The sequence below is a fragment of the Marmota monax genome, unplaced genomic scaffold, assembly GCF_021218885.2.
Source record: "Marmota monax isolate L192 unplaced genomic scaffold, Marmota_monax_Labrador192_F-V1.1 WCK01_AAM20220418_F8-fsc00019, whole genome shotgun sequence".
Lineage (NCBI taxonomy): Eukaryota > Metazoa > Chordata > Mammalia > Rodentia > Sciuridae > Marmota > Marmota monax.
The window spans coordinates 5,157,026-5,182,911 of NW_026695242.1; the positions used below are offsets into that span (position 1 = coordinate 5,157,026).

The 25,886-nt window shown below is 35.0% G+C and overlaps 2 protein-coding genes across 3 annotated transcripts in view; one reads left to right on the forward strand and one right to left on the reverse strand.

Annotated features, from left to right (window-relative positions):
* Window positions 1-25,886, reverse strand: part of Vcl (vinculin) — a 115,956-nt gene that overhangs the window by 56,152 nt on the left and 33,918 nt on the right. For both annotated transcript variants that reach the window (XM_046419687.2, XM_046419686.2), the window contains exon 2: window positions 19,263-19,333. In XM_046419687.2, coding sequence (XP_046275643.1) covers window positions 19,263-19,333 — 71 coding nt within the window. The remainder of the gene's footprint in view (window positions 1-19,262; window positions 19,334-25,886) is intronic.
* LOC124076001 (non-histone chromosomal protein HMG-17-like) lies at window positions 21,148-21,526 on the forward strand. Its single transcript, XM_046419688.2, has one exon. It carries the CDS (start codon window positions 21,154-21,156, stop codon window positions 21,424-21,426), a length of 273 nt encoding a protein of 90 aa, XP_046275644.1. The 5' UTR covers window positions 21,148-21,153; the 3' UTR covers window positions 21,427-21,526.

Genomic DNA, 25,886 nt, shown 5'->3' on the forward strand with positions numbered 1-25,886 from the left:
ACTCACTAAGTAATCATTCCCCATTTCCCCCTTCCCCCATCCCTTGATAATCACTAATCTGCTTTCCATCTCTGTGGATTTGCTTATATATTTATAAAAGAATTCATATACCATGTAACCTTTATTGTCTATTTTCTCTTATATAGCCTAATGTTTTCAAGGTTCATCCAAGTTGTAGCTTTTATCAGTACCTCATTTCTTTTTTTTTTTTATTGGTTCTTTTTAGTTATACATACACTAGGATTGTTTTTTGAGAGAGAGAGAGAATTTTTTAACATTTATTTTTTAGTTTTCGGTGGCCACAACATCTTTATTTTATTTTTATGTGGTGCTGAGGATCGAACCCAGTGCCCCACGCATGCCAGGCGAGCGTGTTACTGCTTGAGCCACATCCCCAGCCCAATACATTAGGATTTTGACATAATTATAAAGCATAGGATACAATTTACTCTAATTCAGTCTCCAATATTTGCCTTTTCTCTTCCCTCCTTTCCCTCTATTTCCCTTCCCTGTACTCTACTGATCTTTCTGCTATACACTCTTTTCCATTTGGCATATATATGTCACAATTTGCTTTATCCATTCATGCACTGATGGACATCTGGTTTATTTCTACCTCTTGGCAATCATAAATAATGCTGTAAAAGTTTCTGTATGGATATATGTTTTCATTTTTCTTGGATATTACATCTATTAAGGGAATTCTAGGTAACATATTAATTCCATGTTCAACTTTTTTGAGAAATTGTAAAACTGTTTACCAGCTCTGCACCATTTTATATTCTCACCAGTAACAAAGGAGTTCCTAATCCTGTACATCCTCACTGACACTTGTTATTTTTCATTTTGTTTTTATTAAAGCCAGCCAAGGGCTGGGGTTGTGGCTCAGTGGTATAGTGCTTGCCTAACACATGTGAGGCACTGGGTTCAATTCTCACTACCACATAAAAATTAAATTAAAAAAATGCCAGCCAAACGGTATCTCATGGTTTGTATTTGCATTTCTTTAATGACAAATGATGGTGGACATCTTTTGATATGCTTGCCCATTTTGACATCTTTTCGAAGAAATGTCTATTCAACTCCTTTGCCTATTTTTTCAATATGGCTGTCTTAATATATGTTAGATATTAAACCCTCATCAGATATACAATTTGCAAATACCTTTTCCTATTTTGTTGGTTGTCTTTTTATTCAACATATTTTTAACTTCCATTCCTCTTATTATGAATCGGGCTGAAGAGATTTTCATATTTTTAAAATTATAAAAGCTTTGTGAATAGCACATGCCTGTGATCCCAGTTATCCAGGAGGCTGAGGTGCAACTCAGACACTGTTATCAGAGTCCTAGAACAGAGGCCCAACTCTGGGAGTGTCAATTATCAGGTACAACAACCCATCCCAAAAACCAAACAGAAAAAAGTAATGGTGAAAAGCAGGAAAGGAACTTTAATCAGTGTAACTATACTAGAAAGACAACAGAGACCCTGTTTCCAACTCTGACTTCAGCGGTACTGACATGAGCTCCCAGATTAGGGAGACAAGGGGGAGCCAGAAACATGCACAGTCAAGCAGTCTTGGTATCATTTTCTCAGGATTGGTCAGGCAGGACCTTGTTGGAATCCGTAAGAAAGTTGCTATGCCTGGTGGGTAGTTTTGACTTATCATAAGATATTTATGGATTAGACCCGTTTTTTTTTTTCTGGAATACAAGGTAACTGACTCAGAAAGCAAAGGAGACAGACTTCAAAATGCAAACAGATACCAAGTTTTTTTACATTTTCAGGCCAAATGAAGAGTCAGTGGTTCTAGAAAAAGCAACCTTTTAAGTCCTTGCTATAACATTAACAATCCAAAGTTAGTGTTGACTCCGTAGTTTAAGGGCTCAGGCCCAAGACAACATTCACTTCAGACACTAATCACAAGTATAGGGTGCCTAAGGTACCTACACTTCTGTCTGACTTGACTACTTTTATGAACAAGCCCTGTTGTTAACATAATCCAAATATGTTTATGTCTTTTCACAATGAAGCTTCTATCCTAGGACCCAGGTATACCAGGTATTCAAAAAGACATGAAAATAACACCTGTAATGAAAAATAAAACAATCATTCAAAACCAACTCAGAAATTCAAAGATGACAGAATCACTAGACAAGAATATTTAAAAGTTATTACAGCTGTAGTCTATATTTAAGATTGAGGCCCGGTATGGTGGCAGACACCTGTAATCCTAGCAGCTAAGGAGGCTGAGACAGGAGGATCTTGAGTTCAAAGCCACTCTCAGCAATGGGGAGGCACTAAGCAACTCAGTGAGACTTTGTCTCTAAATAAAATACAAAAGAGGGCTAGGGATGTGGCTCAGTGGTTAGTGCCCCTGAGTTCAATCCCTGGTACAAAAAAAAAAAAGATTGAGTACCTTAGATAGATAAATTAAATGCATAAAAGACCCAAACAGAACAAGTAGATGTAAAAATAAACTGAGATACAAAAATACAATGTGAATTAGTAGCAGATTAGATAACACACACACAAAAAAAAAATTACTGAAGTTGAAGTTATAACAATAGAAACTATCCAAGATCAAATGGGGTCAAAACATAATTTTTTTAATTAAACCATCAGTAAGCTATGGAACAACTCCAAAGAACCTCATATCTGTACAAATGAAGCCTCAAAGGAAAGAAGGTAGCAGGGGTAAAGGGAATTACTTGAAGAAATAAAGGCTAAAATATTTCCAAATTTGAAGAAAACTATAAAGTCCTAGATCCAAAAGGCTCAATAAATCCCAAATATAAAAATATCAAGAACTAACTACACTAAGGCAAATCATAATGAAGTTCATTAAAACCCATAATAAGAGAAACTCTTAAAGAAACAAAGAACAGCAGACTTCTCACTGGAAAGAGTGCAAGCCAGGAGACAATGAAGCAATATTTTTAAACTTCTAAAAAATGTGGGGAGGCAGGGAAGGGTGGAGGTATAACTCATTGGTAAAGTGCTTGCCTACCATTGTTTTAGGTTCCTGGGTTCAATTCTCAGCACTGACCGTCCCCCACCGCCCCCCCAAAAAAACACCCTAATATATATCAACCTAAAGATCTATATCCAGTGAAAATATACTTCAAAATTGAAAATATACTTCACTTTTTCAGATACATAAATGCTGAAAGAATTCTTCACCAGCAGAACTATATAAGAGACTTTAAACGAAGTCCCTCAGGAAAAAAGAAATAATGCCAGGTGAAAATCTAGAATTACACAAAAGGATGAAAGCTCTGTAAATATATAGGTAAAATATAAAAGACTATTTTTTTCTATTTAAATATCTTTAAAATACAATCAACAGTCATGCATGGTGGCACATGCCTGACTCAGGAGCTGGAGGTGGGAGGATCATAAGTTTGAGGCTAGCCTGGGCAACTTAGCAAAACTCTGTTTCAAAAAAAAAAAAAAAATTAAAAGGCTGGGGAAATAGTCCAGTGGTAAAGTGCCCCTGGGTTCAATCCCAAGTACTGCTAAATAAATAAATAAATAAATAAAATATAACTGACAAATTAGGAAAAAAAAAAAAAACATTTTAAAAAGTAACCTGACTTGGCTGACATTGGACAATCAAAGACTGGCTTTCCCAATAATTATGGCAGATATTTTCCAAATATTAAATAAGTTAAATTTATATGAAAATATATTTTAGATATGTATATAATATACAATATGGCAGAAAACACACATTTAGCAACTTGTTAAACTTAATCTAAAATGTTTCAATAAAAAAATGTTCAAGAGGAATTTTTTATTAGTCCTGTAGGGATAGACATTCACTCAGTTGAAGATCACTAGCTGTGAAGACCATTGATACCATGCTTCAGGCTTTCTACAGTCATTTCCTCCATCTAAAGAACCTGTCCTTCACCCCTCTTTTGTTTGATTAGTTTCCCTTCCTGTTCTTAGACTCCATTTTTAAATGCCTCTTCCTTTAGGAAGTTATAACTCGTCTCCCCAATCTATGGATACCTATGTGTTCCTAAAGAATTTATCACAGTTTCTCAGTTTAGCTGTCTCTCTCACAAGACTGAAAGTTCAACAAAGCCAATGATCCTGTCTTTTTAATTAATATATTCATAGAGTTCACAGCCTAATACATAATTAATGCTCAATGTCTATTTCAAATGAAATAATTTATTCCATAGAAATTTTTAACTATAGAGTCCCAAACTTGATTTTATTTCTAAGAAACTTAAACGTAGATGAAATTATAGCAAATAAACATAAGCATCACAGAATGCAACTCCTGTGCTACATCTATTCACAAGGATCCAGTTACTATATAAGCTTTTCAAATTTGAAAAAAAAAAAAAGTTTAAAACATTAGGAATAATCATTAGAGAAAAAGGAAACTGGAAAAAGAGGAGTGAAATAGAAAAGGTTTGCAGGAATCAAGTTGATTCTACAATAATGGTTCCCTTGTGTGGTAAAATGATAAGGCCAGAACAGACACTGCACCATTTTTCGTACAATAAGACATCTGATCTGTACATTAAAATTTAATGGCATTCATAAAAGCCAAAAAAATCCCACTATGACTAACCAGCAATCAGAAACAGGAAAGAGTCTGTCTTGTCTGTGGAAAATGTGATTTTATTTAAACATTCAAGCTGCTGGCTTCTTAAAGTGATCTTTAAAATAGAAATCTAAATTTTTAGAGAATAACTAGGGATGTGGTCAAATTACTAAATAATTTGTATCTTGACTATATGCTAATAATATTGATTTAGAGTCTTAAAATCAATCACCTGGGGCCAGAGATGTAGCTCAGTGGTAGAGAACTTGCCTAGAATGTTTCAAACCTTGGGTTTAATCCCCAGCAACCACATATATGCATGTACACATACACACACACACACACACACACACACACAAAATCAAACAACTAGATTAAGGCTTCTCTCTGCCTTTCCATTTTCAACTTAAAAGTACCAGAAAATTCTTATGCTTTATACAAAATGACAGCCTCATAGAATCCCTAAGCATACTCACTCATGACTTGCTTCCCAGAATTAGTCCCTGACATTGTGTGAACCAATTTGAGAAGCTTCCAAATTTCACAGTTCCATGTGATTTATTATTTATTTGTTTGTTTGTTTACTATTGGTTGTAGATGGGCACAATACCTTTATTTTATTTATTTATTTAAATATGGTACTGAGGATCGAACCCAGTGCCTCACACATGCCAGGCAAGCACTCTATACCAGAGCCACAACCACAGCCCCGTATGATTTTAATTATCACCAATTAAGAAGTTCAAACTTGAGGGCTGGGGATGTGGCTCAAGCGGTAGCACGATCGCCTGGCATGCGTGCGGCCCGGGTTCGATCCTCAGCACCACATACAAACAAAGATGTTGTGTCCGCCAAAAACTGAAAAATAAATATTAAAAGTTAAAAAAAAAGAAGTTCAAACTTGAGCTCAGTTTTTGTTTTTGTTTTATGCAGTGCTGGAAATTAAACCATGTATCTAGTCAAGTGCTCTACCACTGAGCTGTATACCACAGCCCTAAGTTTTTTATTAAAAAATAAAAAACAGTTTCAGAGATTATAAAAAGATTGCCACAAGTCTCTCCCCCAAGGGAAACAAATGATAACCTAAACTCCCCCTTACTCGCTGTGTGTTTGAACATATTTATGTATATATACAGGTACATACATATATATGTATATTCTCTCTCTTTTTGAAAATTTTCCCTTAGGACAAGTTCATAGAATCGAAAATGAGTCAAAGTGTATGCTTTCCAAGATTATTTAAGTTGGATGTTGGGAAGCTACTGATACTTTTATATTGTTTCTGAGCATGCAAATCAGCATATTCATTTCTTAGTGTCATATGGAATAATTTCATCCTATACATACAGTGTCTGGTTGTAAACCATTCATCCCCACAGTGACCATATCCAAAGGCAGAAACCTCAAACATAGAGCAAGCAAGATTAGACAGTGTCCTCACCCCCACTAGAATAAAATAACCCACTAGTCTTTTTTAAAGACTTTTTCTTTCAGACTATGCTCAGAAAAAGTGAAGTACTAATCTTAAATTCCTTTTATTGAATTCTTTCATATACATTCTATTGATTCATCTAATTTATTGAGGACCTACTACATACTATGATTCCTAGAAATAAGAAGATTTAAAAACAAAACAAAACACCCTACCTTTAAGGGGCAACCACCTTGGTAGGATGAGATAGATATACAAACAAGTACATATTAGTATTTATAAGTATGTCCAGCAAAAATTGAGAGGGCATAAAAGCAGGAGTGGTCATTTTTATTTGAGCTGTTACAAAAGTAATGGAGAAAGTAAAGACCTCTTGTTTCACAAACTTGCCACTATTTATAAAAATGATAGTTATCACCATATCTCTTTGAGTTCTTTTTCTAGTAGGTATATCTCCTCTAACACGCCCCCACCCCCCCGCACACACACACACACACACTGTCTTTTTTGTGAAAAAAATAACATACAATGAGCCTGGTTCAACTGACTACAGAGGACAATCTGCCATCATAAAGAGCAGGTAGCATACTCACCGGGAAGCCACACAATCTCAATTTGATTCTGTAAAAATCAATCATCATATCTCTGCTCACTGGTTTAGCCATGGAAATGAGAGAGAAAGCATTAGAGAAATAACATAAAGGAGATAGTATAATAGGTCTATTTAGACATATACTGGTCCATAATTTAAAACTAAAAGGCTCTCTAAAGCATTCAACAAGTTAAGCTTTCCACCTACTCCTCCAGAAAACAAAACATGTCAGGGAAGGATAGATGCAACTCATCCTATATCAAATTCACTGTTTTAATAAAAACACAAACTGACCTTAGACAGTACAGATACTTAGGTTATATATATTGTCACAAAAAAATGTATTGTTCGCTAAAGACTGAAATGCTATGGAGCAGACCCTGAAAATGTGATTTCATGGACATCAAAGTACTCAAAGACCACAAACGTTTGACATACAAAGCACTAACAGCACCAAGGAGAGGAGAAGCAAACAGGTAGAAGGAAGTTGGAAATGCAATCAGCTGATAAGTAAGGTCTTCTCCACTGTGGCTACCACACCCAGCACCTCCCTTGCTGCCATTTCCAACCAGTCAGGCCCTTGCATAATTATTCAGCCAGCAAAACTGACTGACTATTATTCTTGCTCTCTTGTGAACCCTTTTGAAACTTTCCTTCTCTTTCCATCTAGTCAGAGATTACAAAAGGCCCTGATCATTTCCAAGTTTGAGTAACCCATCATATTTAAGAGTGAAGAAATGCTGAGAGAGTCATAAAAGTGGTGGAATATTTAATTCTTACATTTAACAATTTTTATTGCATGATAAACAATCTTATTATGCATGATAACCTTTTAAGATTCCTTTTTTTTTCTCTGTGATTACATACATGGCCTCAATTGAAGATAATATTAAAGTCCTTCATAGTATAAGGATTGAGTGAGAACTGAGGCTTGAGAGAAGCCGGGCAGGCACTCACACTCCCTCTGCTTTCCTACCTAGCAGATAAGAAAAAATAACTGTTAAGGCTGAAGGAATTCTCCCTTCACTAGGTACTTAAGATTTACATTGTTAATCTGAGGAATGAGCTCCAGTGAGATTTCAGGCATCATAAATTGGTTTGGCCATTCTAGTATCCCTTAAATAGAAAGTTCTGCCTTTATAATCAATTCACTCACTCTTCAAACCTTTTTGTGTATATGCACATGATTTTAAAAAATAAAACTGAAGATTTCAAAAGACTCCAAAAAATGCATAAAAATAAAAGTTTTATGTTACATACTGGCCATTTGGCACAAATTTAACTATAAAACAGCAGATATAGACTTGTTCTGTGACATCACAGTAATAGCTAATATGCTTTGCTCATGGCATTGATATTTTGAGAAAGGTCAAGGATCCTCAGCCATTAGTCATCTAGAAACCTGAGTGAAGGCCACAGGCATAGTTTTTAGGAGGCAGTCGGGAACACAGAGTACAATGACATATTTTAATCTAGTTCAAGTAGCAAGTGCACAGGACCAACTCACCCACTGCATGATAATACCAAAACAAGCTGTTCCAACCTTGTGCTCCTAGACTTAAAGATCCCATAGACCCATCCACAAAGTATTCCTTTCCCTGTCCCTACTCTCTTAAATTATAACACAGTGCAAAGTGGCCTTCTCATTCTTATCAAACAGTCATATTACAGACACTGCATGTATATACTTAAAATGAAAATTAGAAACACAATAATATACCTTAAATATATACAGTTTTCATTTGTCAACTGTACCTCAGTAAAGCTGAGAGGAAAATAATTTTTTAAAAACCACAATGACCCACTGAAAATAATCAAAACTCTTAGAGGGCAACACCAAACCCTACTTTGCTAGAGCATATATATTGAGATAACAAAACTAAAACACAAATACACACACACACACACACACACAGGCTCACTAACTTATTTCAGATGAGATTAAGAGGGCTTGAAGTCAGTTTTGACTTCATCTTCAAACATAACAGGATTCTGCCCAAGTCAAGAGACAAGGATCATTAGGTTCAAAGCCAGCCTCAGCAACTTGGTAAGGCCCTAAGCAACTTAGGGAGACTCTGTTTCAAAATAAAAAATAAATAGGGCTGAGGATGTGTCTCTAAGGTTAATCACCCCTGAGTTCAATTCCCAGTGCCTCCCTACCCTCGCCCCGCCAAAAAAGATAACTAAATTGAAGCAGTATGTTAGAGTTGGAGTGTTTCAAGTGTTCCAGAAGCTCAAGTTGAATGCACGTCCAGTTTTGGTAAGCAGATAATTTGAAAGACAAGAATATGAGTCACAACCTTAGAATCCTTAAAGTCTTGAAATACTACTCCTGTTCTTTCTCCCTCCTTTCTTCACCTGCTTTTTCAAATCTGGCATCAGGTCAAGGAGAAGAGATTCTGATGAGACTGCTGCTTACAGGTCTGTGGGCTCCTGTGGTTCTTCTCCATATAACGCCAGGGTTATGGAAGAAACAGATCAAGCACAGAGCCAATGTGTTGTACAGATACAAGTAGTTTTCAAACATATGTTGATGTTATTGATGCTATTGTAAATTTAAAATTTTAAATATTACTAAACTCATGTTATCTTCCTGTTCTCAACTAATAATTAAAAATCTATCTGCTATTATCAAAGGCCCTTATGCTGAAAAAAATCACTATTCTATAGCAGAATGTAATCAGTGAGTTAGAGATTTGGATATCTAAATACAAAATGAAATGGAATAGAAACAAGAGCATATTTTCATTTATGAAGGAAATTGCCAATAACGAGCCTGTGGATTTAAAAAAACAAAAGAACAAAGTCTGGACAGGCAAGCCAACAACAGGGTAACAACAATCAATAGTTGTTCTTAAAAACCAAAGGGTAATAAATAAATCATTAAGATAATTTGAAACCCAGGAGAACTACCAATTTATAACTAGCTAATAACATTACTTTAAATTATGAATCTAACATCAACAATTAAGAGAAAAATTAACAAATCTAAAATTAGCATAGGAAATTTTAACATCTTATTTTTTATAACTTTATTTTATTTATTTTTGTATGTGGTGCTGAGGATTGAATCCAGTGCTTGCTGTGTGCTAGGCAAATACTCTGCAATTGAGCCATAATCCCAGTCCTTAACATCTTATTTTTTTAAATATTTTTTAGTTTTCAGTGACCATTTATTTATTTGTCAGTGAACATTTATTTATTTATTTATTTATTTATTTTTATGCAGTGCTGAGAATAGAACCCAGTGTCTCACACACGCCAGGCAAGTGCTCTACCACTGCTACAACCCCAGCCCACAACATATCTTAATCATAAACTGATAGTTCATTGACAAGTGTTAGGCCTATAAAAATTTTGACCAGTAATATTGATATATTGACCTAATCAATATAAATAGGACCCCATACCCAAAAAGAGAATATACTTTCTTTTGAAGAATTCATAGTACACTTACCAAAACTGACCATTAATCATGTCACAAAAGAATTTCCAATAATTGGAGGCTGGGGTTATAGTTCAGTGGTAGAGCGCTTGCCTCACACTTGTGAGGTACTGGGTTCTATCCTCAGCACCACATAAAAAATAAATAAAATAAATAAAGATATTGTGTCCATTTAAAAAAAAAGAATTTCCAATAATTGATATCCTACCAACCCTATCTTGTAGGCACATGCAATTGAATTTGAAATATAACAAAAAGATAGTGAAAAGAGTTTTGAAACCTTAAAATGCACTCCTGGTTAAAGAGCAATTCATAATCAAAATTACAAAATACTTAAGTATCTGCAGCTATAGCCTAACTTGTAGTAGGACTTAAGCAAAATTTTAAAAAACTTAAATATGTTCATTTAAAAAGAGCTAGATATGGTGGCACAGGCATGTAATCCCACATTTGAGGTCAGCCTGGGCAACTTAGTGAGACGCTTGTCTCAAAATAAAAAATAAAAAGGGCTGGGAATGTAGCTCAGTGGTATAGGGCCACTAGGTTCAACCCCTGGTAACACAAAAATAAAAAATAATATATATACATATACATTATAAATTACATGTATATGAAAGATTAAACATAAAGACTGAAGTATTGACAAACTATTAAAATAAGAAACTTTGGAAAGTACAAGTCCTTTGGTTCAATTCCCAACATCACTTTAAAACAAAGGTAGACAGGGGTTGGGGTTGTGGCTCAGTGGTAGAGCGCTCGTCTAGCACGTGTGAGGCCCTAGGTAAGATCCTCAGCACTGCATAAAAATAAAGAAATAAAATAAAAGGTTTTTAAAAATGTGATAAAACTAGAGATTCAGGGCTAACCATAGAGCACTTGCCTAGCATATGTGAGGCCTGGGTTCAATTCTCAGCACCACATAAAATAAATAAAATAAAGATAGTGTGTCCATCTACAACTAAAATTTTTTTTAAAAACTAGAGATACAAGAGAGATGAAAATGATAATAACAGATAACTATGAATGTTTTACTAATAAATTTGGGGGTTTAGATGAAATGGATAGTTTCTTAGAAAAGTATCATATTATTAAAAGTAACTTATAACACTCTTAAAATCTGAATTAAATAATAAAAAGAAACTGAATGAGGAAACAAGTCTCTCCTTCAAAAAGACTCACGGAGTTTGTTTTTTTTTAACCTTCTTCTTTGGGGTCGCTGTGAAGGCTCCTCTGACCTTAAGGGTCCGCAGGAAGAGAGAGAGAGAGAGAGAGAGAGAGAGAGAGAACACGCCGCGCTGACCCCTTTTATTAAGGAGAAGCTATTCAAATGAGGCAAGGGGTCAGGTTTCAGGGGGCTGAGTCTATCTTCATGATGTCCACTATCAGCAGGTTGACTGACACCTGGGTAGGCCACACCCAAGGGCACAGTAAGAGACGGGGATACACACAAGGCACTTCCATGGAAGATTCTATCCTAAACAGGGCAAGGGGTTATATTACAAAGGAACAGGTGCGCATAGCTTCACCCATGGGACTGTAGCAAGACACACCCATGCACGAGACCCCTATCCTAGAACCCAAGAAGGGTGGGGAAAGCTCTGCCACATTTCTGTGACTGAGCACCTCAGCACCCAGCCGGGGAGTGTGACTCAGTCATGTGCAAGGTTGGAAAAAGACTCATGGAGTTTTAAGTACAAGTTATGCCAAACTTTTGAGAGCAGATAATCTTTATTATATATAAATAAACTGTTTCAGAGACCAGGAAAAGGCCTTATTTTATGAAGCTAAAATAACCTTGGTAGCAAAACTAAACACAAAAAATACAAGAAAAGGAAATTATAGATCAAGGTCTCTCATGGACAAAGAAGCAAAAATCCTTTCAAAATGTAAGCAAAATTAATTCAGCACTGTAGTTTTTAAAAAATCAGAACCACATAAGGTTACACTAGAAATACAAGAATAATCCACTATCAGAAAATCCACTTATGTATAAGACCACAGACCATCTTAACAGAAAAAAAGGATAAAAATTGCATGTATCAATAGATACAGAAAGGGCATTTAACAAAAATAAGCAATCATGGCAAAAATAAGTCCGTCTATAAGGTATAGCTGATGCTCGATTCATCTAAAAATAAAGCAGTTGGTTAAATAATCTCCATGATTCTTTAAATCTTTAAAATTTTATTACTTCAACCTCTTTCTAGTTTGTAAAACAATGTGATACATGGCAAATTTTATTTGTACTATTCCTTCTTTGGAAATAGTGAGTGAAAGTGTAAATTGTTATCTAAAACTGATACAAAGTTCTGCCTGGATGGCTAGGGATGGACTATACAATTCTCTGAAGATCAGATGGCAGAAAGAATATAAACTTGGAAGCCATGAGACCACCAATAAAGACACTTGTCTTGCCACTTATCTAGTTGACTGATGTTGAATAGGTAAAATAAGTTTGTCGAACTTCAGTCTTCTTATCTGGAAAAGGAGTTTATTATTATCTTGAAATTGGTATTCTTAGAATTACATAAGAAAATACAAACATATCTACCTTGCTCAATAGTAAGTGTACAATAAATATGAGTTCCCTTGGCACCTTGAGTTCTTTTCACTCATATGATTTTGTTTACTCTGCAGAAAATGGAAATTGAAGTATTACATGTTTATAGTTTTTTATGCTTATTTCTTTTTAAAAATTTTAAAATATATTTTTAGTTTTTGATGGATCTTTATTTTTTTATCTATCTATCTATATATCTATTTATATACAGTGCCGAGACGCAAACCCAGTGCCTCGCACATGCTAGGCAAGCTCTCTACCACTGAGCTACAACCCCAGCCTGTTATATGCTTATTTCTTAATCATGAATAGTATACAAAGTAAACCAAAGATTCAATCTCTGTCAAGCTATTCAAAATGTGTCTACAAACTTATAAAACGACTTGGTTCTTTTTAAAAAGATTCAAAACTTCACAAATCATTTTGTTTGAGAAAGTCTGTGCAAAACAGTAGTACCCAACTACATTTAATTGTGGCAAGTCCAAAGGTGAACTATTTAAAGTTTGAGTGCTTGCCCTAGGTCAAAAATGCAGCAAGACAACTGGCAGATGTGAATGATTACCTCGCAGACACTTGGTCATCCACATTGATAGACAAAAATCTTCTTGTATAATGACAATGGAAAGGATCACAAAAAACTCAAGTTAACCAAAACATTAGAAGCATGCATTAGCCCCTGATAAACAGAAACCAATGAGTGATATGATTAAAAAATCAATTCAAAATAAAGATATTCTGGGCACTTCCACCCACAAGTGTTTAAAAATAGAATTACATCACAATTAGTTTGAGTGCTCAAGATCAAAAGCATAGAAAAAGCTAAATGTTAAGTGCTGGTGATCTAAAAATGTGACAATATTACTTCAGGTCTAAGAGGTCAAAATTAAGTATAAGCATGTTTTGATCATCTTAAAGGTTTTTTCTTTGTACAATAATATAAATCATGGTAAAATTTTACAAGTATATACCATTATTGTGCTTAGCTAAAGTTTAAGGATTAAAATAAGGTAATTATGCAGGAAACATGATTAAAGGCAATCATGTAGCAATAGTGTACCTTTTCATATACTATTTTTGGAATACTATTTTATTCACTAGGCCTAGACATTTCAATATGTTTTAAAAATAATCCAAGCTAGTGAATCAATCCAAGTTTTGATGATTTCAAGCAGACTGTTCAAAACAGCACTGAGGCAGAATGTGACAACACTTTAGAGTTCTAAATAAAACTGTCATTTGCCTGCCAACAGACAACACATACTATGCCCTTTTCAAGGAGTTTATATCACAAGACCACCGCCTTTTGATATGTTCAGATACTGAATAATCCTGGCCAGAATCCAAGAATTGCCTTCTTTATTCATTCCTGCTCTATTGCAGAAATAAGGATGAAATTCATTGAAGACAGCGTAAGCAATTTTTCAAAGGCAAATAAAATTGCCATAAATATTTCCCACAGAATCAATTAAAAGCAAATCCACATTGACAGAAATGATTCTGGTAGGTTTGACATATAACTTATTTTCCTTCATTACAGCACTAGCACCAATTATTCATTCTGTATTTGGCTATGAATCTTCCTGAAAAATCACTTACATGTTGTCATTCAACAGCTCACAAACTGCAAAGCTTCTCTGCTGCTCAATTCTAAAGAGCTTTACCAAGCTTTCAAGGACCTTCATCAGTTGGCCCAACCTACCTTCAAAGCTTATTTCCTAGCACCCCATCATGACTAGTTCTCGATTCACAGGCCCCCATGACTTGCTCATGCCATCCTTTCTACCTTCTCTGTCCTCCTGAATCCCACTTCCTACATGAGACTTTTTCTATTATTCCTACCTCTAATGTTGGTCTTTTTCTCTGTATTCCTATTACAAAGTCAGTCTGTATTACAGCTTTTGGTTTGAAACTTAAAGTATTTCTTTTAAAAAAATTCCTCTGCAGCCACAATTTCCACCTTTATTTCTCCATAATACATAGAAAAATAAAATTCATATGTATGACATGCCCCATATACTCCCATGTATGTATCTGGGACTGTGTATAATTCCCAGCCATAGTAAGTGTAATTTCACTAATTTCTCTCCCACTAAAGAAAGCATAATAAAAAGCAAGAGAATATATTATACTTCAATGAGAGTTTTAAAAGAAAAAAAAAAGTAGGTAGGAATCAGAGGGATATTAGTAAACATGTGACTTTTGAACATGCTCAATTTACTTTTTAAAATGAAGCACTAGTAAACTTTGGTTCTTTATTACTGTTAATAAATTACTTGTACAGATCTCATAAGTGATCATTCATTATATATAGGTAAGAACTGCTATTCTACATAGCATTTACCAAGCTAGACAAATAGAAAGCAATCAATAAAAATTAACCAATAAGTGTGTCTAGCCCATTGATCAATCAATATACATAAATATTAATTAATGCTGTAGTTGATGATGATGATGACACTGACAACTGACAATGATGGTTCAGGTGCAAACATGGAGTACAGGGGCTAACTCTCCTGCTGACAGTCTCTAAGGGAACAAATGACTTCTCATGGGATGAGCCTAACTAATATTTTAATAGTACAGCATGGCTATTGCACTCCTGAAGTTTATGACCATCACAGAAGTTTCTATGGCAATCATCATGCAACAGTATACCTCTTGTGCAACACTGTAGCTATCATTGCAATCTTGGTAAAGTTAGTAAACTGTGTATTTATCGGCCTGTGAAGTCAGAGATAAAATAACTTCAGCTCCACCCAAGAAAAAGCTTTCCGGTGACAGTGTAAATCTTGTTCTATATTAAAATGGTTCTCTTTTACAATAAGGCATCTTTTGAGCATTATAAGTCCCTCACGGAAAATTACCATTCAAATACAGGTTGAATATCCTATACCCCAAAATGTTCAGGATCAGATATGTTTCACATTTCAGAGTATTTTAGATTTTGGATTTGTGGATTAGGGATGCTCAATCATTTTTAACTGATATTAACACATTTTCCAAAACGCCCTTAATTGCCAGTCATACAAATATGACTGTTCTTTGATTTTGAAAACACTATTCTTGAAAATGTCATATCTTTTCTGAAAAATCTTAAAATATGTATCAGTTGGTTTAGGTATAAATCTATCTACATGCCAAGAATCTTCTGTTTTCACTAACCCTGACATCCTAATATTCTAGGAAAAGAATGATTTAAAACAATAAATTTGTAAAACATTTTCTTTGTTACTGCTGCCTTAAGCAGTCACTATTTAGAAATCCTTGTAAAAGAAAACTACAGAGGAAGCTTAGGTCAGCCATGCCCTGGAAACATCTAAACATCAAGCAAACAGTCCAAAAGAATGTCCTACTCAACAGTTCCAAAGATGTCATTAATTGTTTCCATCTGTTTCACTCTATGTCCCCTCCTCACTACAAGTCCAGTCATCTACTGTGTTCTGCTTCATTTGCATTCTAAGAAAAGCAAGAAAAACATAAAGAACCATCATGTTTTAAACTGTACAATGTTTATTTGCCTCTAAGTCTATTTGATTACCACAACTATATTGTTGTTTGTACTCTAGGCTATTTTTCAAGTAACATTTCAGAATGTGGCATATTAAGTATATATTTTTAAAGTAAACAGCCTAGTAAATTTTTTAGTTGTTTATAATACCCTATTTTTCCCAGATTGCCCATGGGGCCAAAGATTTTCCCCCATGGCACAAAAGAGGTTCAAACCTCTGAATGGTTTTATCCACTAAATATCTCTACCTAAACCAACTCTATCAAGAAAAGTTATACAATGATGACTTTCTAATTCTGTCTTCCTTCCATATTTACTGAATGGAATTCTCCTCATCAACTAGGGCTATTGGGCTACTCTGAAATAAAGTTTATATAGGAAAGGAAGAATAAATGCATAATTATTTTCTTTAAATTACCAATTAACAGAGAAAGGGGTTGGTGTCCCAGTTGCCACCAAGGGTGATCAAAGAAAATTTTGTTTTGTTTTTAGCTACCTATTCCTTTGAAGATTTTATCACAACTACGGCATACACTTCTTTAATTTTTCTAAGTCTCCAAGGAAGCCTATGAGAATACATAGCATATTTCAAGGATATATCTTTGAGAATGAGCAGAAATGAGTTTCCTGACAAAAATCCATTTGCCAAATTATATTTATAAACTTGGATGTCAATATTAATGAAAGAGTAAGATTTTTTCCTTTTTTTTTTTTTTTTCTTGCAGCATCTGAAATCTTTGTAATAGTAAAGTAAGACCAGGCATAGTAGCCTGCATCTGTAATTCCAGCTACTAGGAAGTCTGAGGAAAGAGGATTGCAAGTTTGAGCCAGCCTGGGCATTTAGCAAGACTCTATCTCAAAATAAAAATTAAGGGCCAGGGATGTAGCTCAGTGATAAAGTGCCCCTGAACTCAATTCCCAATACCACAAAAAGGGGAAAACAGTAAGTTTTTTTCTTCCAGTATCCAAAATCTTTTTAATAACAGGTAGGTGTCTTATTAAAAGAAACTTTTTGGAAGGTTATCTAATGCAACCACCTACTTGATATTGAAACTCTCTGTTCAGAGTCTCACGTTCTGCCGAAGTCTGGCTGGGCAAAATAGCCGGCGGGGGGAGGGGGGGGGGGACAAGCAACTTGTGAAGGTTGATACAGCGGTAGCCGCTTTATTGTAGGACAGTAGGGGTATATATACATAACTGAATACACAGCTTGTTCTTAATTGACATAATCTAGACACAGCAGTCAATCATTAAGGAATCTCTATCATCTTAATGGCTCACTGGCGTTACTTCTCAAACCACTCCTCTTGGCAAAGTGCCAGGCACCATCTTGACTTGTCTGTGGCTCTCAACAACGTTCTTTATCTTCCAGTGGGTTAGTAGCAACTTGGTATAAGCTACAGTTATTTTTAATGTAAGGCAAATGCAAGTTTAATTATATGTTTAACAGCATACTATTCATCTTAATATTATCATGGTGATGGAATGGCAGATAAACAAAGTAGGCTCATACAGGGTATAGCTGGAAGAAACACTGGAGATCATCAAGTCCAATGAAGGAAGAAAAAGATGCACAGAATAAAATTTACAAAAAAATAGATGCTGCCAGTACCTTATTCCCTGACACATGAATTGGAAGAAATATAGTTCCATAGAAACACCCACTCAAGTTAGAAATAAGACATCAATGACTAAAACTTTTGCATCTATTCAATGAAAATAATAAAACACGGGCTGGGGATGTGGCTCAAGCGGTAGCGCGCTCTCCTGGCATGCGTGCGACCCAGGTTCGATCCTCAGCACCACATACAAACAAAGATGTTGTGCCCACCAAAAAACTAAAAAATAAATGTTAAAAAAAAAATTCTCTCACTCTCTCTTTAAAAAAAAAAACAAAAACATACATTAAAAAAAAAGAAAATAATAAAACACAAGGAAGATTAAAAATAGAAACATCTTATTTTTATTCAAAATTGTGATATATAACCTAAATACAGAAAATTACATAAAACTATAATGACAAATAATTATAAAACAACTATCATTGTAAGCTCATCACTTAAGTCAAGAAATAGAATATTATTACCACTTTAGAAGCTTCTGTATACCTCTCCCTAAATATAAACCTCTTCATCCATCAGAGGTACCACTACCCTGACTTTATTGACAATTAATTCCTTACTCACCTTTGTCTTTTGACCATATAAATAGGCATCCCTAACCGCAGTTTTTTTTTTCCTGCATGTTTTTGAACTTTAAATAAATGAACTATTTGTCTATCACTAACCTCCTTCAAAATTTTTTTAAAACTTTTTATTTGTTCTAATTAGTTATATATGACAATAGAATGTCCTTCAAAAAATTTTAAGATTCATTCACTGCTGTTTAAAAACGAAACATTTTAATTCTTCAGATATTTTAAAGTAAAAAATTCTCATTCCTTATTGTTAATACAATTAATATTCCAATTTATGATAATACCATGATTGTTTTAATCCATTCTCCTATAGACAGATCAGTGAGGTCATCTTGACAAATGACATAAATATTTTTATGTGAATTCTATTGTGCATATATGCCTGAGTATCTCCAGAGAACACACTTTCAAGCTGCCTGTCTTGTACTTTACTAACACCAAACTGTTTTCCAAAGATTCCATACCAATTTATATTTCCAACTAACAGAGATCCAGTTGACTGTTCCACAACCTTATTGATAACTGATGTTATCAGACTTTCTAACTCAGGGATTTAAATAATTTGCACTTCCTCAATAGCTACTTAGATGGATAACCTTTTTATGTTTTGGGCCATTTGAATTTACTCTCTTTTTAAGTGTTTTTTCTAATCATGGGGGGTGCATTGCTTTATTAAGTTTGTTTAATAGTCTTGTCTTCAAGAAGTTCTACTCTTTTTAGGGGATGGGGGAAGTGTCTCTTTCATCAGTCTTCACTTTTACTTAGGACTTGACTAAAGTGCCTGACACCAATGACTAAAATCAACATAGTAGGAAAAGAAGGGTTGAAAGACCAAAACTTGACATTTCAATTGTAAACATAAGTTTTATATTTAAAAAAAAAAAAAAAAAAAAGTTATTCCTGGAATCAGTTACTTTTCCTAACAAGATTTTTCTGTCAAGCAACAAAATATTTTAATTACTCACTTAATAAATGCGGGTGGCATATCTCTCTTCAATATCTGATCCTCGGTAGTTTGAACAGTCTCTTTTCCAACCTACAAGAGGGAAAGATTCATAATTCAAATACAAATTTTCAGACTTTTACAAACTATTATTTAAATATATTTGAAACTTATACTTTAAGACATAATCAATCATTGAAATTTCTGAATCCAAAGACAATTTCTGTGTTTTTTGAATTATTAAGATTGCTCCTAAACTTCTGAACTGATAAAAAAAAAAAAGATTGCTCCTATAATATGCTTCCACAACATACTTAGATAACATAAATGGAATTAATCCTTCTACAGAGTAACTAATTTGAAGACACCACTGAGCACAGTGAGAATAAAAGAGAAATTCATCATCAAGAATATATATGGGGCTGAGGATGTGGCTCAAGCGGCATGCATGCGGCCCAGGTTCGATCCCCAGCACCACGTACAAACAAAGATGTGTGTCCGCCGAAAACTAAAAAATAAATATTTAAAAATTCTCTCTTTCTCTCTCTCTCTCTCAAAAAAAAAAAAAAAAGAATATATATGTACAGGGTCTGGGGCTGTGTGGTAGAGCACTTGCCTGGCACGTGTAAGGCACTGGGTTTGATCCTCAGCACCACATATAAATAGATAGATAGATAGATAGATAGATAGATAGATAGATAGATAGATAGATAGATGAAGGTATTATGTTCATCTACAACTTAAAAAAAAAGAAGAATATATATGTATATGTTTTTGTCATCCCCTCATGCTTGAGACTGAACCCAGTATCACTCTACTACTAAGCCACATCCCCAGCCATTTTTATATTTATTTTTTATTGTTTTTTTAATTAGAGCTTTATGACTATACATGGTACTTGGGTTCATCCCAACATGTTTTTATTTTTTATTTTGAGACAGGGTCTTGCTATACTGCTGACGCTGATCTCAAACTTGCAATCCTCCTGCCTCAGCCTCCCAGGTCACTAGGATATATACCACCATGGTCTGACTTATACATATGTTTAACTGGCAAAATGCTATATCTCTAAAAGATTACAGGAAATATATAAATTAAAGTGTGGTAGTTTAAAATGCCTATACAGAAAAAAAATAGAAGTTATTGGAACAGAGGTAAAATATTTAAAATGACTCTGACATTAGAAATCAAACATAAAAATATGCACCTTCATACTAATTTTTTTTTAGTTAAAGTTGAACACAATACCTTTATTTTATTTATTTATTTTTTTATGTGGTGCTGAGAATCAAACCCAGTGCCTCACACATGCTAGGCAAGTGCTCTACCACTGAGTGACAACCCTAGCCCCCTTCACAGTAATTTTAAAAAGTGAAATTAAAATATGTTGTCCCTTAATTATAGGTCAACTTAAAAAGTAAAATACATAATCTGAATGCAACAACAGAACAAGTAGTTTTAAACCCTGTGAGTGGCAATATCAACTAATATATTCTCTTTAGAAAATTATTTGCTAGTGTATATTAGAAAAGGCAAAAAAAAGGTCACATTTAGGAATTCCACTTATGAGAATATACCCTATAAGCAATAATATAAAAAATGTGATAATAACAATATTCACAAAAGTATTCACAATGATATTAATTATAATAGCTAAAACACTTTTTTAATAACTTATCCAACAAAAAGGAAAAGTTAAAAAATTAAGATACAGTTTCCGATTGAGTATTATGGGGACCATTAATGCAATGGTCAAAGACTCAGCTCTATGAGAAAAATGACATATTTCATTTAAAAGAAGACATATAGGAAGAAGAAGAGGTGACAACGACCCCCCCAACCCCCTCCCACCCCGCCCCCCCGCCCGACCAAAGCACGAGCGGCTGCATCCCAAGTCCAGCGCGGTCGCCAACATGCCCAAGAGAAAGACTGAAGGGGATGCTAAAGGAGATAAAGCCAAGGTGAAAGACGAACCACAGAGAAGATCTGCAAGGTTGTCTGCTAAACCTGCTCCTCCAAAGCCAGAGCCCAAGCCTAAAAAGGCCCCTGCAAAGAAGGGAGAGAAGGTACTCAAAGGGGAAAAGGGAAAAGCTGACACTGGCAAGGATGGGAATAACCCTGCAGAAAATGGAGATGCCAAAACAGACCAGGCACAGAAAGCTGAAGGTGCTGGAGATGCCAAGTGAAGTGTGTGCGGTTTTGATAACTGTGTACTTCTGGTGACTGTACAGTTTGAAATACTATTTTTTATCAAGTTTTATAAAAATGCAAAATTTTGTTTTACTTTTTTTTTTTTAAGCTATGTTGTTAGCACACAGAACACTTCATTGTTGTTGTTTTGTTTGGGGCGGGGGGGGGGGGGAGCATATGTCACTAGTAGAATGTCTCCAAAGCTGGATTGCTGTGGGGGGAAAGCACCTTTCCCTTCTAGTTTTGAGAGACTTCCTCTTTGTTCCCAAGAGGATGTTGGCACATATAGTCACCTTGGCACAAATGCCTTGTGGTATGGAAAAACTCAAACTCATCTGTATGTCCTCCTGTCCCTCTCTGCCATCGGCATAGACTTATCTCCCCTAAACTCAGACCTGTTGGGACCTGATTCCCAACGATTGGTTTTACCAGTGTGTGGGGCAATCTGGACTTTCCAGTGATGTCACTGAGAATAGTGTCCCTCAGAATAGCAGCAGTTCCTTTTCTAGATTGTGGATCTTCAGATTAATAATTTTTGCCATTTTCCTTTCATTTCCTGAAAGTCAGGGTCGGCTTGTGAAAAGTTGTTAAACAACATGCTAAATGTGAAATGTCAACCCTCACTCTAAATTTTCCCTATTCAGAGCATCAAATGAAGACTTCATTGGGTTTTATAATGGCTTTCTGATTTTGGTAGTCCATTCAAGAAGGGAGTTTGAAAGTTGTTGTATACTGTTAACGATTGTCTGCCCATGTCCTGCCTGAAATACCATGATTGTTTATAAAAAGTATCTTTAATAAAGCTGGATACAGTTTGAAAAAAATAAAAGAAGACATATAAAAACGAATATACTATCATTACAAAAACAACAAAATTTATATATATACAACACTGAAAGAATAGAAAATAAAATGTTAACAGTAGTTGTATTAATGCTTAGGAAGTTTTGAGTAACTTTGGATTTGCACTGTTTATTTCTAAATTTTTTAAAATGTAGCAATATAGTTTTTTAATTTTAAGAGTAATATTAAGGTGTTCTCTAAGCTAGTTAGGTGTAATTATTTCCTACTTGAAAGTTAAGAAATTATCTGTCATTTTACATAAATCTTCTAAATAGTAATAGTAAAAATTTTTTTTAAAATATTCACACTCAGCACCAGAAACATGAAGTTAAAAATTATCAAAATATTAAAAGTCACACTAATCAAATTATATATGTGAATGCATTATACCCCAAATGATACACCTCCTCACTTTCTTCACCTCCTGTGTAGGGCTTGGATATCATCTCTCTCCCATTCTGTCATGATTATAAAGTACTCTATAAAAAGTAAATTTTAACATAGTAAATGATGAAATTTACCAATTTTTATCAATATACAGCTACCTAGAAATACTGAGTTATAAATTTAAATGACATTTGAATGCAGAAACCCGTAGAGGAAGAAAATTGGTTACTCCTGTGAAATTTTTTAAATGAAGATTGGAAAGTATCTCAATCCTATTTGCCACTTAACTTTTGAGTCCAAAGAAGAAGAAAACGGAGTAAAAAAAATTCCTAAATGCACAGTAAATCAGCTAAATAGAACAGCACAATAAACCATTCTTACAGAATACAAGTCATGCATAAATTACTGAATACAAGTTTTTTCTCTCAAGCTAATAGCTCAGAAAAAGCAACACACACACTACTGTGCAATAGCCAGTACTTCTGTAGACAATAGACTATCTGTATCGTAATAAAAGCCTTTCAAATCAGCAGCTGGTTCTCTACAGTTTCTCAGATCAAGCATGACAGAATATTTCCAGATGTACTGTTCACTATGTTTTCCAGCTGAAACTAACCATTCAAAAAAAAAACTGTGGATCACAACTTCATGAAGTAAAAAGATGAGGTTTAGCCTAGAAGTCACTGGTTCATATTAAGTATGAACAGCCTAGAAGGATGTTCACATGTAAGACACATGGAGCTTCCTTTCATGTGCAGGCAGGGAGACAGAGACACAGAGAACAAGGAGGGAAGAGACAGAGATGAGTTCTTCTTAAATCTCCTTTGGAAAGTTGTTAGTTTTTCAGTATTATGAAACTTTTATTGAGAAAACTACAAGTGCCAGGCACTGTTCTAGATACTGGGAATAGAGCAGAAAATAAAAAACGGTTTCCTGCCCTCATGGAACTTATATTCTAGTAGGGGTAGTCAGAATACCTGGGGAGGAAGAAAATTGTAGCAATATAATTTTTTAATTTTAAGAGTAATATTAAGGTGTTCTCTAAACAAATGATAGAACTCCAGATAATGATCAGGGTGATGCTATAGAGTAAGGGGTGGAAGTAGTGGGAGTCTACTTTAGAAAGAATAGACAAAGCAATCTTTCCTCAAGAACTAACCTCAGAGTTGAGACTTTGAAGCTAAGAAGAAAGCATTCATGCAAGAGCTGGGCAAGAGCAGTTCAGAGGAAGTAGCAAGAAAAAGGCCCTGAGGCAGGAAAGATGGAGTGTACTTAGAAAATCTAAAGGAGGCCAAAGAAGCTTAGGAAAAAAGGGAAGCGCCATGTGGTGATGAGATCAGGTAAGAAGTCCAGAGCCAGGTCACAAGGAGCCTTTCAGGCCAGGATGAGGTGTTGGAATCCTTTTTAAGGACAACAGCAAGAGAAGTCCTAAACAAGAAATTGGTATGATGTGATTTTGCTTGTAAAAGATGGCTTTGCCTTTTATGTGGAGAACTTAGGGGGCAATTAACAGGCTACTGCAATCATTCAGGAGAGAAAGAGTGACTTAAAACAAGATGTGAAAATGGAAATGGAAAAAAAGAACAGAATTATTATATCTTTTGGGGGAAAGAACCATTATTAGAACTTGTTCTTGGACTGGGTAGGATGGAGGATACGGAGTAGACTATGGACTAGACTAAGATGAAGAAAAATTAGAAATGACTTCTAGGTCAATTAAATGAAATGTTTTCAAAACCAGAACACTGAGCCAAGGGTGTTAGTGCACACTTGTAATCCCAGTGGCTGGGGAGGCTGAGGTAGGAGGATTGCAAGTTCAATGCCAGTCTCAGCAACTTAGTGAGGCCCTAAGCAACTTAGCAAGACCCTGTCTCTAAATAATATGTAAAAGAAGGGTTGGGGATGGGGCTCAGTGGTTAAGCGCCCCTGGGTTCAATCTCTGGTACAAAAAAATAAAAAATAAAAAAATAACAGCAATACTGGAAGGTTGATATATAGGAAAGATTTATCATAAGATAAAACAATCATGATCACACCAGGCAAAATCATTAAAACAATTTTGCAAATAGAAAATACTCTGCCCCCAGTAGAAGTAAGTAGAAAGGAACTATATTTAATTAGTTTGTGCCTCTTTTGCAAGGAGAGGAGTAGGTGGGGAAAGAGAAGAGAATAATAACAGTATGCTCAAGTGTTACTTATTTAGAAGCTACTCCTAAGTATTTAAGTGATGGACACTAAGTTTTACTTTGTTATTCTAAGCTGCATTTATACTTGTAGTGATAGTATCCACAATCTCTCTAACTCTGAAAACACCCAGCCTAGAATTGGGTTAGGTATGACAAACGGCCCAGTTTTTAAGGTGTAACACATAAAGTATAACTATGAAGAACGAATGTGATTTTCACTTAGGGAGTTGATTTTTGGCAGTAATGTTCAATAGAACTTTCTGTTAGGATGGAAATGGTTCTATTTAATCTCTATTGCCCAACACAATGGCCATTAGCCACATGTGGCTAGTGCAAACAATCAACTGAATTTTCAATTTTATCCAAACTGATACATGTAACTATTATATTGGACAACTCAGATCCATGGAAACTTCACTATCTCCAAAATTAGTATTCTTGTCTCCACAATCTTCCTTATTCTAATTCATTCTTCGCAGTTGCTTTATCAACCTTCTATTATGCTTTTCTTATGGTCTCAACACAGGACTACCTCCTATCAGAAAAAAATGGCAAGGGTTAAGTCAGATGTGTTTGAGTACATGGTTTACTGAACAGGCTGGAGTAGCTTCAGCAAAGGAAATGAGGCTAGAAAGAAAAGTCCAGTGTGCCTGGGAAAGGCTCTGTATACGAAGTGAATGTATACTAAGAATTATGTTTGCTTGACCTACCCATTTATTGAAGGATTATCATATTCTGTTCTTGATCTTGCCAATTCAGTGTTCTATCACTGAAATATCACATCAAGAGCTTCTAAAGTCCTTGCATGCACAAGGCCCTGGGTTCAATCCCCAGCACCCCCTTCCCCCCCACCCCACACACACACAAAAAAAGCTTCTAAAGATATACAAGAAATATGTCTCCTAATTTCTGAACAAGTGGCAAAGCCTGCCTAGGAAAACCAGGCAAAGCTTCCAGTTTCAAAGCCATCAATCAGGAGATGACAGGAAATACATTTTCCACCTCTCTCCTCACATCCTCAAAACAGAAAGTTTCTATAG

Excerpts from the sequence above, each read along its gene's own strand:
- LOC124076001 (XM_046419688.2), top strand. The coding sequence starts at position 21,154 with ATGCCCAAGAGAAAGACTGAAGGGGATGCTAAAGGAGATAAAGCCAAG.